We start from the raw sequence: 14,256 nt of genomic DNA, 5'->3' as shown, positions 1-14,256 counted from the left end.
CCGACAGATATAAGTACAGAGCGCGTGAGCGAACTAAAAACGCGATATAGGGCTAAAGAGAGAGACCGTTCCGTCCTTCTCTAATGCCCGCGTACTTGTACCGGAAATATGTAACAACGGTAAACGAGCGCCGTCAGTGTCCACTAGTGTGCATGCCTGATTAAACAAGGACAGGAAATGCCTATATACAGCCTTCTCTTTCTATTTCCATGTCGCATCCATCTTACTATACAGTAGACAGGACTCGACTATTCCATCATTATATTCGCACCCTGCTTATGTGTGAACCAACATCGCCATGACAACAAATCGTTCGTCTCCTGTTTGATGCTCAGTTTTCAACGGAGTTGAAGGGAAACTTTATAAGAGAAAGGAAGTGACGGATTGTCTCAAAGTAATAAACGAAAATTCTCGTAACTATCGAAAAACGATAGTCAATACAAGGATATCATTATCACATTTAAAACTATCACAATGAACGGTGATTTATCGCTGCAAGGTACCACAAATAAGATATCTTATAATTTGCGAAAAGAGGTAAGGAATATTCTAGATTTTAGACTTTGGAACTTCCATGACAGTCATGAGTGTGTTTTGTCATTGATTTGCCATATTGCGTTTTTCACAATTGTTGTTCATTTTTTGTGATATTTTACACTCGCACATAGTATCTATGATTTTTTCTTTCGATAATTCTTATAATTATTGTCAATAATTAATTATTTATAACCATTTACGCTGTATCATATATCATTAAGATTTATCTTTGCACGTATCAAGATGGTAGATAACAAAATTATGTGTAACAAATTGATTAAACTCGCAATGTAACAGAAAATTGCATGAAAATCTTTATATTATTAATAATTATTGTTAATAATAAAAAAAATAAATGTCGCATTAGGAGGAGAGTCGTACTTCGGAACGTAATCGGAACATATTGTACCTTATATGTGATTATTTGGGACGCAATGGGTGAGTACATTGCAATTTAGATATCTTCTTAGTTGCAATTTTTTCGAATAATATCGGTGACCAATCGAAATAGAAATTAGTGCGGAAAGAGGGGAAGGAACCAAAATTTGAAAATCGACATCGGTAACTCAGTAGTTATAGAATAACTCAATCGATAACGTAGATTAACTAGTTATAAATGAAAATATATATAAATTCAAACTTTAAAAATTGGAAATTAAAAAGCAGAAGGCAAAATATTATCGCCGAGGATTTATATAATAATAAATAGACAGTACATTCTTTTTGTCTGTCTTACCTAGAAATAAAACAGTTAATTGATGATTATCGTATAGTGTGTACTCATAGCATAAAATTTGTTCAATGAATTAAAAATTATATTTTTTAGATATGTAGACATTAGCGATGTATTAATCCGGGAAGCTCGTCTACCTCGGAAATATCGAGTCTGCGACAACGTCGATTTGGAAATTATTCTTACAGAATATGAAAATTATTACAAGATGAAATTCCAAAAATATCCTATATTGTGCAAGAAAATAACTGAAAAGGAAATAAAGACGAGGGAAATGACAAATGCGAACAAAGTGTAAGAATTTAAATTATTTAACACTATTCAACGTTCTCAACGTATTCAACGTATCGATTACAATATCATTCAATCTTCGAAGAAGTAGTAAAACGTGTCAAATCTGTTAGCAAAGAAACGAGAAGTGAGTCTGTGAAAGGGAGGAATGTACAACAGAAGATGACGGGTGACGCTACGGATGATATTAATCTCGCAATGACAGTGACACCAATTTTCGCCAATGAAAGCGATGGAGCTTCATCAGAAGAGCTATTTAACGTCTCAATGGAACAATCCACGCAATCAAAGATATCGCAACGGGCTCGGAAGCTTTATATAGACAATCCGGAATTGCGGAAGATTGCTGAAGACATTTCATGCGTAAGTTATTTTCGATTAATATACGTATTGTAAAGCTTTTTAAAAATAAAATACCTATCGATAAACAATCCACTGTATATCAATGACGCAGGGATTTCAGTAAAGCTTTAAATAACGAATTACATAACACTTACGGAAATTAATACGGAGATTATGCGCCATTTCATCTTTGTATTGTCGCAGGAAATCATACTGACAAAATTAAATGTATATTGGGACAACATTGTAGGCCTAGAGGAATGTAAATCTGCTATTAAGGAGGCCATTGTGTATCCCCTTAAGTACCCTATCTTTTTTAATGGCCCATTTTCTCCCTGGAAAGGTATTCTGCTATACGGACCACCTGGTACAGGTAAGATACTCGTATTTCTTTCATTCCCGTACATGTTTACAATCAATTACGAAATAGGGAAGACGATGTTGGCGAAGGCAGTCGCAACAGAATGCCAATGCACCTTTTTTAACATAACGGCCAGCTCATTGGTGAGCAAATGGAGAGGCGATTCCGAGAAGTATATCCGTGTAAGTTGATTTCCTTTGTCTATGAAGAAGAGATTCTAGGTTTAAAAAGATTTGTTTTTATTTGTCGTCATTCATATATAAATAGAATAGTTGTTTGGAAAACGAAATGATATTACGTTCGTGATGAAACAATGAATTTAAGGAATTTTGAATATAATATTTAATAAATAATAAATACATTTGTTAAACTGAACAGGTTTTATTTGAACTTGCCTATAATTATTCGCCTACAATTATTTTTATCGACGAGATTGACTGGATAGGCACAAATAAAGGAGTAAACTGTACATTGTCTGAACCTGCAAAGAGATTCAGATCAGAACTTCTTTCTAGATTGGATGGATTAGTATCTAACGAAAATTCTAATGTAGTTCTTTTGGCTGCAACTAATTGCCCTTGGTATGTATATCACGCTATTTCAATGTTTTCTAAGTAGAAAATATCTTAATATCATAATTATTCATTATCTTAATCTTAATTATTGTGTTGTTCGGAATATTCCTTCGTTATTATTAATATAACAGAACAATAATATTTATTGTAAATATATTATTAGGGACATTGATGCAGCTTTACACAGACGCCTCGAAAAGAAAATATACGTATCATTACCAAATGAAGTTACTCGACTCGATATGTTCAAATTATACCTTAGCAACCAGTTATTAGAGAATATGGATATTGTAAACCACATAATAAAATCTACTGAAAAATATTCTTGCGCGGATATAAAATTGCTTTGTAAGCAAGCATGGCTGCTAGAAATAAGTCCAATGTGGGAAAAACTTGAAAAAAAAGAAACATCTGTTACGACTTTGAAATATGAATTAAAGAATTATGAAATAATAGCAAAATTGTTAAAAACAATGTCACCTACAGTCACGGATGTGGATAGATATAAAGCGCGGAATAAATATGTATGCCATAAGAACATATTTTAAAAAATATAAATGGTTATCATAATATATATCATTAATATAATTATCGTTCGAAAAATTGTTCGTGTGCGTGCATGTATGTGTGCGCACGCGCTATAAACAAGTTTGAAATGTTCGTTCTACATATATGTATACGTGGTATACGTATTCCCTTATAATATATAATATGTGTAATCTGAGTGGTAATATATCCACGTATTACATATGTGTTAGTGTATTTTATCGATAATCTGTCTTTTATTTCCTCTTATCTTATTAACGCATGTATGGGCGCGTATATGCGCCGGGCGAAAGCTATGGGTGTAGACTCAGAACACATATATGCGTTTTTTGCAAGTATTCCGCATGGTCTAAGGACAGATATACGCGTTTGTCGATTTTTCCGATCAAGTAGAAGTAATACTATTACATTTATGTGAGATAAATATGAATGTATTCCTTAGTAACGGCAGTAAGCAAATGCCAATAATGTCTCGTTATAATTGTCTACCTGTTTCGAGGACAGTCGCATCTAATTATCGAGAAGAAAATGTGTTGTTTGTGAGAAAAATAAGAGAATGCAGAAAATGCGATGTCGGATTATGTATCGATAATTGTCTTGAAATTTTTCTCATACAACTGAATTATTAGCCAAATTCTGTTGTAAATTCTAAATGTTTATTGTAAATTTCAATGTTTAAAATAAATAATCAATACTAAAAAATAACGCTCTTGAATTATTTAATCTCGTGCAAAAGAATTACTATAACTTATTACGCTTTGCGCTTTCAATAGTCAATCAACAGAGTTCAGTCTAACGAAGAAGTTCCCTCCTACGCTAACGAACTGTCCTGTTTTTGCGTCCAGGCTTTCAGGACATAAATTAAAATATCGCACATAAGCACAGCGTAACAGCGGCTTAAATTTAAGTTACAATAATAATCTTAAAAAAAAAAAAGAAAAAAAATGTAATAATGCATGGCTATGTCGTACCGTCGCGTATCGGTACTTTTGCCTGTACCACCCTACAATCAGAATTCAGCGTTTATTCTGGAAGAAAATCATGTAAAAAAAAAATATGTAAAAAATCTGGAATTAATAAACAAAGATTTAAAAAAATCAACAATTAAACAAGGGATTGAGATGACCAATCCCGCTCACGCTGCGAACTTCGAACGCGGAAGAGTCGAGCCGTGGCCATGATGGGTGATTCCAGGAATCGGTCGCGTATGGCAGGATCTGCCATGCTTTACCGATCCCAGCCGCGCCGATTTCCGTCAACAGGCACAGTAACGGAGATATTTGGAACAGAAGCAGCCGCATATTCGTCTATCTGAAATTAAAGAGATGATTTCATGTAGAAGATACAAATTCGTTCCCTGATATTGAAATGCCGAACACGAGGAAAATGAGACATGCAAATGACAAAGTCGATGATCAATAGGAAGATAACATAAACAATTGTAGATTACAAGGAAAATTTTGAAAAATGATACGTGTTCTAATAATAGAATATAAATAATAAAAAGGAGAATGTAATTGCCATTCTTCTATGTATTTTAATTTATGAGACGTAACTTCTGAATGACCTGTAATGCCCGTTTCCGCGGCATTATGCGCCGAGTTCCGGAATACGCGTAGACCCGGTAGCGCGATTGTTCACTCGATTACATTTACCATAGCGAAATCGAACTAGAATTCGACTCGACACGCGTACGCGCGCAACCACTGAAAGTTCAACGCACCAGTACCGTCAGACGATTCGAAACTTGTGAATCATCTGCTAACGATACGTATCCACCGTCAAAATTTTTCATTGCAATAATTTTTCATAACGTTGCAACGATCGCTATATTTTCAATATACATGTATGATCGTAATAAAGAGTGTTTACTCTTCTTAGACTGTTATTTGTACAACATTATACGGAAATGTATGTTTTACGTGATATGGCTTCTCTCGACGCGTGGATCCATTGGGAAAACTGCTATATTTATGGTAACTTAATCGTTACAATAACATGAGAACACGTAAAACCGACTCAAAGTTGTAAAAACATGCTTGATACAACTCAAGTGTATTATATACGTTTGAAGCATCACCGCCCATTACTACACCATCAACATCAATCATGTTCTACACCACGGTCATTCTTCTGCAAAAAACGATAATTAAAAGAGAAAGAGAAAGAAGAATTACTGCACAAACTTCGACAACCATGGGACTTCCGTATACATATACAACAATGAGATCACCGTGAAATTGTCTTATCTTGTTCTTTTAATCGCGAAAAATCTGTCCGTAAGTTCGTGGGCCGTGTCGAACAGAACGCTATATACGAGGTAGAACGGGTTTTTGTCCGACTGTTGCACGGTTAAGAGCACGACGAGCAACATTGTTCGTGGCGATAAAATGAAAGTAAAAAAATGCAACGAGGAAACAAAGGATAGAACGTCTAGACATAGCGGAACAAATCTTCGGCAGGAAGATCTTCTCCGTTAACATCGACTCCGCACAGTTACGCTCGCTCTTTTACAGTTAGCCTCGCGGACCTGTCTTAATTTGTAACTACGTTTCGGGACATCCTCAACACGTTCCCCAACGCGTAGGTTTCATACGACAAATTCAATGTCATAGTGGTTTAAGTCGTAATTCCGAATGTTTGAATTCATTTTTACTCTAAAACATATCTTCCCTTTGGTTTCAGAACCGATTAAGTCGTAACTTTATTCTCTACCATTTCTGTTTCCACGGTTTGAACAGATGTAATCTATTTTTACGGTAATAAACACAGAAGATTATTTGATGAAAACTGGCAATGGCCTAACTTACACCACTATGATTCTCAACCCTGTTTTCCAAATTGTGTTATATAATATTTTATGAAATGTTGGTGCCATACAGGATGAAACGATCTTAGGCGAATCAAACATCTTATTTTCCCTTACGCCATTCAAATTATAAAATATGCAAACTTTTTAACATTTAACTCCGCTGTCTCATTATGTCGATTCCGTCAACTGTACGTATGCTGATGAACAGTAGTTAATTGTCGGTTTCACGATGGGATTTCGAAGAGGAAATTGGATAACGGATAGGTGAGGGGCTCTGAAGTAGGATAAGAACGTAATTGTAACTCGACTTTTGATGATTTATTGCCTAGCTAGCGGGATCGAGAGCGTGACTGGTGATGTAAGATACTGAGGAAAGTTAATTAAACTTAGCTTCATTACGTAGAGTAAATAAGATGTTTGATTGCAGCAGAAATTGTCACATATTTGATAAATGTTAGATTTCTATATATAAGAAAAATGTATAAAAGATATGTAAGAGTATAAGACTATTTCTAAGAAAGGTAAATTATGGGTTTTTCATCAAATGTTTGAATCAACTTTGTTAAAGCATTCCCTAATTTAACCATTTAGATGTTAACTATCGAGAAACCAGTCCAGTGTGTCGTATATCTCATCATTTACATAGGAACAAAATCTCCACGTTCAGGCTGTACAGTTAATTGAAATTAAAGGCAAACACTGTAACTCTGGCACAACTGTCCTTATTTTCGCAACTAATTACCATTTGTCCCATTTCATTAAAACTTTTTAACAGCCGGTAAATAAATTGATGGAATTTCCTCGGTTCAATTTATGAGTGATGAAAATCAAAATTACTTAAAAGTACCATTCCTCGATATCTCCAAAAATATGTCATTTCTAACCGTATAATAATCTATAAGCAGAGAAATGTCAATGAAAATTTAAGACGAAAAAGAGGTAAATTTACCTGAATTCCAGAGCGCGGCCGGCTTTCAAATGTCGTTGACTGTTCAGAGTTACCACGCTTACTACGGTCCGTGAACTACGGCTTGCCGGTTTACCCCGGCTTCGTATCTGCATACCGTGTGCTGTTGTCGCCGCTAAAACACGCTCACCCCTCTACTCGCGGACTTAACTACCGTTCTCAATTGGTCGCTGTTTTTAACTGTAGTTCTTGTTCCGAAAGATAGGTAAATGGCTTCCTCTATGATCTACGAGCCAACACAATCAAAGATGATCGTTTAAAGTAGCTTATAGGAACAGGCAGACTACGGGCACATTTACGCTCCGATCGTGTGTAGAACGCTAAAAGGTAGAATTCTGAAAACTGTAGAACAAACGAGCGATAGTATTGCTAAAAAGACAAGTTAAGAGTACATAAATATGTAGTAAGAGGAAAGAAAAGATCTTCAACTGACAAACAAGTAATTGTGTCTATCATCATTTCGTCAATGCGGTTAAGGATAGTTATATACATTTATACATTACATTCTAAGAGTTACAGTTGCATGAAACAAAGGAGAAAGTGATGGGAGCAACTTACCTGCTCATTTATCCTCTGCACGTTCGGAGATGCGCATTAACATTATCATAATCGCTCAGTTGAATTATGCTTGTATTAGTATGTTTTATCTTCTTCGTTAATACATAAGAAGTACTTCAATATCGAATCCAAATCTGTGAAATCTAAGTTATATATAAATATATATACTTTCAATGTGATTATCAATAGTTTAGTTTATTTAATTCAACATATGCATATTTTCATGAAAACAAAAGTACGTCAAATTTTAACGAGCAATAGCTTTCGTTTTACATCACTATACGGTAATTTGCAGGATGCAAAAAGAAAAATAGAGAGTCTGATCTGAAAATAGAATGATCTTGAATAAATTGTAAAGGACATAATAGCGCTGTCATGCGCTATGGTGCATAAACTAGGGTAGAATTAAAAGCGTAGTAGAATGTAGATCGTTAACAAATAAAAATTAATCTAGGTGTTATTAAAGAAATTTGTTTCACCTTTTAAACTTTTTGATGATTGGTTTACTTTGAATATTTTGCATATTTTTGCATATCATGAGCATTTGGTACATTTCCATACATTCAAATTTTCTATGAATATAAAATGATCCGCACTCTACTTCATAGTATACTCTATACGTTTAAAATGCTCCATTAGAAGCTTAAATCTATCAAAATACAGCTCCTAAGGAAATGTGAACTTTCACATGAACACATAATATCGATTTTCTGATTGAAACGTATAGACAGATATATACTAGCATAAGCCACCTTCGGCATTTGACTGCATGGTGCAGCACTACTCTCTCTGGGATATCCTAGCCACTTTCGGCATTTGGCCGTATGGTGCAGCACTAGCTCTGTAACATAGAAAACCATAGGCGTCAGTTCTTCTTATTTCCTCTCTCATATATGTTTACTTTAATGTCACTTATTCAGGCGCTTGATATATTGTCGGAATGAAATTTTAGTAATGTGCAAGTAATTGTGAGTAGATTAATAAAGTATAATAAGATATTAGATTCATGTACATAGTTTCAAGTGACATCAATCTTTATGTCTAGTATATACATGTGTATTGATCTATAAGTCAGTGTTAAAATAACAAACAAACCAGCAGAAGAAGGAAAGAAGATTTCCTTCGGTTTTGCAAAATCTATTAAGAAATCTATTAAGAAAAAATGCTATTCCACAAGAAAAAAAGAAAGTTGATTACATTGAATGCCTTAATGAAAAAGGTATTAAAGTAATAGGGTGAGTTCAAAAAGTAAAATTTATAATCAAGAAACATATAACCTCAACCTAACCTATAAAAATCACCAATAGCGGAATATATATATTTGAAAACAATTTTTTATTTCAATGAGGAAGAAAGAAAAGATGAATCTCTAATTATTCCATTACTAGGTTCAAAAACCTGGCATGATAGAATTGTTAATAAAATAGATGCAGACATTTTCCTTCCGAAGGCAGATAAGGAAAAGGTAGGAGACGCTAGTGTTAACGAGGCAAAATCAAAGCTATCTAATGGAAAAACATCGCCAATAATATCAATAAAGAAAGAGCCAGTTGAAGATAGTGAAAATAAAGTTGTTACTTTAGAAGAGCAAGCGGCGGAAGAAATCATTGAGGAACTTAAGTCAAAGAATGAACATGAAACTAAAACAAATGATTTAACTTTACCTTTAGTAGAAGATGAATCATTAAGAGGCAAAGAACAGGTACGTTATCAACATATTGATGTGCAATGCACAGATGTATTACATTTGCATATTATAAATATTGTTTTTTATTCTTCAGTCTACGTTACAAGATTATGAAAAAATTCCTATTGATGCTTTTGGTGTAGCAATGTTACAGGGAATGGGATGGCAACCAGGAAAGGGAATTGGTTGAAATGAAAAGTATGAATTTTATTCTAGATTAAATTAATTATATGTGTTTAATACATCACTTATTGGAAAGTAAACAGAGAACATCATTTTTTATTTCACAATCGTTTATTCTAACTATTACAGATTAGTAGCAGCTGTCATACCAGAATTACGACCAAAAGGTATGGGTCTTGGAGCAGACAAAGTAGCATTGCAGAAGAAAAATACAGATTCCAAAAAAGAAGAGGAAGAAGTTAAAATCGAGAAAGGAACATTTGTGAAAATTATAGCTGGAAAACAAGGTAATAATTATGGTCAAATAGAAGGATTCGATGATGATGCAGGAAGGCTCATAATAAACCTAGCTCTTGGTGGAAATATAATATCTGTAAATGAATTTATGGTACAGCCAGTGACTAAATCAGAATATTCTAAGAACTCAAAAGTTCTAAGTTAGTATGAAGTGTTAGTTTTTCATTAAGGGACTTTTAAGAAAATAAATTTGAATTGACATACACATATAAAGACATAATCAGACATGTAGAAAAACTAATTCAAGAGTACCTGTAAGTGTGTTGTTGCATGCAATTTTTTAAAGGTCCCTTCTAATTTTATATAAAATATGATAAATGTAGATCGGTCCGTCGTGTCCAGTAGTTGGGTGACTAGTGGGTTGTGGTGGTTGTTGACTCTTGTGTCATATCTGCTTCTGGCCTTGTGTATTTCATCTTTGACTGTAGGTATCTTGAGGTCACGGTGGATTGTTTCGTTGGTAAGATACCAGGGTGCATTTGATAGGGATCTTAGAGTTTTCGATTGGAAGCGTTGGAGTATTTCAATGTTGGAATTACTTGCTGTTCCCCATAGTTGGATTCCGTAGGTCCAGACAGGTTTTATTACGGCCTTGTAGAGGGTTATTTTGTTCTGTATGTTTAGCTTGGAGCGTCGGCCCGTGAGCCAATAGAATTTTCTTAGTTTTTCCTTTAGTTGCTTTGTTTTTTCTGAGATATGTTTTTTCCAAGTTAGCCTCCTGTCCAGGGTCATGCCCAGGTATCTTACGGAGTCCTTGCTTGGGATTATTGTGTTGTTAATGGTGACCTGGGGGCAGGTTTGTTTTCGGAGCGTGAAGGTTACATGAGAGGATTTTTTTCGTTTATTTTGAAGCCTCATTTTTCGAACCACTTTTCCATGGAGTCGAGACTTCGCTGGAGAGTGGATGAGGCAATTGCCGGGTCTGCGTGGGTAGCTAATAGTGCTGTGTCGTCGGCAAATGTTGCTATTGTTACCTCGTTTGATATAGGTAAGTCGGCAGTGTAGATGGAGAACAGTAGGGGTCCGAGGACACTACCTTGGGGTATGTCGGATTCTATTGGGAATGTTGCGGAAGTGGCGCCTAGGCATTTAACTATGAATTGTCTGTTGGTTAGGTAGGATTTTAAGATGGTGTAGTATGGGTGGGGTAGGATCTTTTTAAGCTTGTAGAGTAGCCCTTCATGCCATACTTTGTCGAATGCCTGTTGGATGTCTAGGAATACCGCTGAGCAGTATTTTTTCTTTTCAAGGGTTTGGCTGATCATGTGGGTTATGTGGTGGATTTGCTCTACTGTTGAGTGTTGTTTTCGGAAGCCGAATTGGTGATCTGGGAGTGTTTTCAATTCTTCTAGGAGTGGAAGGAGACGATTCGTGAGCATCCTCTCGAATAGTTTAGACAGTGTAGGTAAAAGACTGATTGGGCGATAGGAGCTGGTTTCATATATTGGTTTACCGGGTTTAGGGATGAGGGTGATCAGTGAGATTTTCCACGCCTGAGGAAAGTATTCAAGGCGGAAGATAGCGTTAAAGATTGATGCGATGAGTGCAATCCCTTTTATGGGAAGTTCCTTGATTGCTTTATTGTCTATTAGGTCGTGACCTGCTGCTTTCTTGGGGTTTAGGCGACTGATTGCTTCTATGATCTCTGAAGAAGTGAAGGGTTCAATAGGAGGGGACATTTGGAAGGGAGTGTGCAGATATTCGGTAACGTCCGCTGCAGCTATGGAGGAATGGGGTTGGAATACTTCAGTCAAGTGTTTGGCAAATAGGTTGGCTTTTTCTATAGGGCTACGCGCCCATCCACCCTGCGGACGGCGGATTGGAGGTATTATTTGTGGGAGGCGCGTGAGTTTCCTGGAGGCCTTCCATAGTGAGTAGTTGGAGTCGGCTGTGGGGGACGAGCTGACGAGATATTTGTGAAAACGGTCATTATTGTAGATTTTTATAGTTTTGGATAATTTTCTAGTTGCGTTGTTTAGTTTGCGTTTGTCCTCCGGTGTTCTATGGGTCTGCCATATCCTTCTTAGTCTACGTTTTTCTGCTATTTTTTTAAATATGTACTGGGGGTATTCGTGATTGCCGATGGACGTTTTTGCCGGTGTGGAGAAGCGGATAGCGTTTATTATGCTCGTGTTTAAGTATTCCGTGGCTGCTTCGATTTCTTCATTGGTTTTTAGTGAAGTTGAGGCTGAAGTTGTGTGTGTAAAGACTTCTCTAAAGAGCTGCCAGTTGGTGTGTTGGTTATGTATGGAGCCATTAGGTGTATTCTCGATGATAGTTGAACTGACTGTTACTATCACGGGGGAATGATCAGAGGAGAGATCAGCCGAGGAATTGATTTGGACGTGTCTTGACGAGATATTTTTAGTTATGAGGAAATCAAGGAGATCGGGTATTTTGTTTGTGTCGGTGGGCCAGTGTGTAGGTTCGTATGTGGTAAGGTAGTTGAGGTTGTTGGTTATTACGCTGTTGAGGAGGTTTTTGCCTCTTACTGTAACCAGTCTGCTGCCCCATTGGGTGTGTTTGGCGTTGTAGTCTCCTCCAGCTATGAATCTATTGCCCAGGGTGTCCAGGAAGTCGTCAAAGTCTTCTTTGGCGATGGAGTGTCTGGGAGGGCAGTATACAGCTGAAGTGGTGATTGTACCATGACAGTCTTCTATTGCTACGTTTGTTGCTTGGAGGTAGTCTTTCTGGAATGGTGGAAGTTCGTAGTGCTTAATGTTTGATTCGATTATGATTCCGGTGCCGCCGTGGGCCTTTCCGCTGGGGTGTTGGGTGTGGTAGAAGTTGTAGCCGTGTATTTTGAGGTAGTTTTTATCGGTGAAGTGGGTTTCGGATATGAGCATCACATCGATTTGCTGTTGTTTTAAGAATAGTTCTAGTTCAAATTTGTGCTGAGCTAGACCGTTGGCGTTCCGCAAAGCTATGCGTCTTGGTTTTATTTTGCTTCTGTGCGTATGAATTTGTCCATGAAGAGTGTGAGTAGTGACAGCAAGTTGTTAATTTGCTCAGTTTGCTTCTCGATAAGTTTTTCGAGTCTGGTGAAGTTGTTTGTGTTTTGTGGGGTGGGAATTCTATTTTCTGTGTGTACACTGTGGGTTTTCGAGTTGTTTACGTTTCCTTGTGTTGCCTGCGCGTGGGATACTGATGGTGAGGTGAGCTTTGGGGTCTAGGTTCTTGTATGGTTATGTCCTTGGGTCTCAGTTTTGGATACTTAATATTATGTAGTGTTTTATATGCTGAGCATCCTTTGTAGTTCGCAGGATGCTCTCCTTGACAGTGGATGCACTTAGCGGGGGTTTCGGGGGATTTAGTGTATTGGTCAGTGGGGTGATTACTTGCACATTTTACGCACCGGAAGTTATGGTTGCAGTATTTCTGCGTGTGGCCGTACCTTTGGCACCTTTTACATTGTATTATTTCTTTCTTTACAAGAGGTGGTTCGAACTTAACTATGGAGTTCATCAGCCGGTTGACGTTGTAAATTTCTTTGTTGTTCCCTTTTTGTTTTAAATTTATGAAGAATAGTGATAGTGGGTATCTTGAGATTCTATGTTTAATGTTGCTTATGTTTGTTACCTCATGGCCAAGATTTTGAAGTTTGTACTTTAGTTCATCTAGGTCGACTGAGTGGTGGATGTTGCGTAGCACCACACGAAAAGGTCTTTCTTCTTTGAGCTGATATGTGTGGAATTTAGCGTTTAACGTTTTTAGCAACTTAGTTAACTTTCTACAGGCGTCTGGGTGGGTCAGCAGAATTTTCACGTGGTTGTTGTTAATTTTTAACTTGTAGTCCTCTTTGCTGATGTCTTTTTCAATGGTCCTTATCATTGACTGTATGTCGATTACGTCGTCAATGAATATTGGTGGAGGAGGGGGAATTCTTTGAGTATGGAGATTATTTACCTTCTCGGTTGTATTCATGGAGTTTTCCGTAGACTCCAGTATTGAGAATCTATTGAAGGTGGTCACCTGGCTGGCTGGTGGTTTAGTTTGACTCTTATTCACATTTGTCTTGCTTGGTTCCAGCTTGCGTTTTTTCGAGTGATGGTCGTTTACCAGGATAGATGTGTTGCCCCCTTGCCACGGGGGAGGAAAAACGGCGGTGTTATAATTTAGCTCCGGAGAGCCTGTTTGGAATGATAGAGCCATCATCGAGCTAGTTAATTCAGTGTGAAAGAACTAGTCGAGAGGCTGTTAACCCTTAGCTAGGTTTGTTGGATTTGCTTTCGACAGATGAGCGTCACGTGGAGTTTTGTGAATTTCACAGGGCACTGGACACACGTCTCGGCACTCAGCAGCAACTGGATGGTCACGTGCTGTTTTGTGGACTTCGCAGGGCACTGGACACACGTTTGCACGCCTCG

The 14,256-nt window shown here is 36.9% G+C and overlaps 1 protein-coding gene and 2 long non-coding RNA genes across 6 annotated transcripts; 2 read left to right on the top strand and 1 right to left on the bottom strand.

Annotated features, from left to right (window-relative positions):
- Window positions 1-726: 726 nt before the first annotated feature.
- LOC126927763 (katanin p60 ATPase-containing subunit A-like 2) lies at window positions 727-3,589 on the top strand. Of its 2 annotated transcripts, XM_050743793.1 has the most exons (7): window positions 727-975; window positions 1,364-1,564; window positions 1,675-1,924; window positions 2,108-2,276; window positions 2,334-2,446; window positions 2,643-2,845; window positions 3,003-3,589. In XM_050743793.1, exons 2-7 carry the CDS (start codon window positions 1,479-1,481, stop codon window positions 3,385-3,387), a joined length of 1,206 nt encoding a protein of 401 aa, XP_050599750.1. In that variant the 5' UTR covers window positions 727-975; window positions 1,364-1,478; the 3' UTR covers window positions 3,388-3,589. The 2 variants fall into 2 exon arrangements, with proteins under 2 accessions (XP_050599750.1, XP_050599751.1); XM_050743794.1 differs by lacking the exon at window positions 727-975 and having other exon boundaries at window positions 1,405-1,564; window positions 1,680-1,924.
- LOC126927774 (uncharacterized) lies at window positions 3,031-7,844 on the bottom strand. 3 transcript variants are annotated; one of them, XR_007715869.1, is made up of 4 exons: window positions 7,723-7,844; window positions 7,147-7,506; window positions 6,940-7,092; window positions 3,031-4,696 (listed from the first exon to the last, which is right to left on the bottom strand). It is a non-coding gene; the product is annotated as an uncharacterized LOC126927774 (long non-coding RNA). The 3 variants fall into 3 exon arrangements; XR_007715870.1 differs by lacking the exon at window positions 6,940-7,092; XR_007715868.1 differs by lacking the exon at window positions 3,031-4,696 and having other exon boundaries at window positions 5,411-7,092.
- A 693-nt stretch (window positions 7,845-8,537) lies between these two features.
- Window positions 8,538-10,147, top strand: LOC126927762 (uncharacterized). The gene is made up of 3 exons (XR_007715854.1): window positions 8,538-8,970; window positions 9,079-9,607; window positions 9,722-10,147. It is a non-coding gene; the product is annotated as an uncharacterized LOC126927762 (long non-coding RNA).
- The last annotated feature ends 4,109 nt before the right edge of the window (window positions 10,148-14,256 follow it).

Source organism: Bombus affinis, unplaced genomic scaffold, assembly GCF_024516045.1.
Source record: "Bombus affinis isolate iyBomAffi1 unplaced genomic scaffold, iyBomAffi1.2 ctg00000214.1, whole genome shotgun sequence".
In the NCBI taxonomy this organism is placed as follows: domain Eukaryota; kingdom Metazoa; phylum Arthropoda; class Insecta; order Hymenoptera; family Apidae; genus Bombus; species Bombus affinis.
The sequence above is the reverse complement of the archived record's forward strand: the minus strand, read 5'-3'. Positions and strand labels throughout refer to the sequence as shown.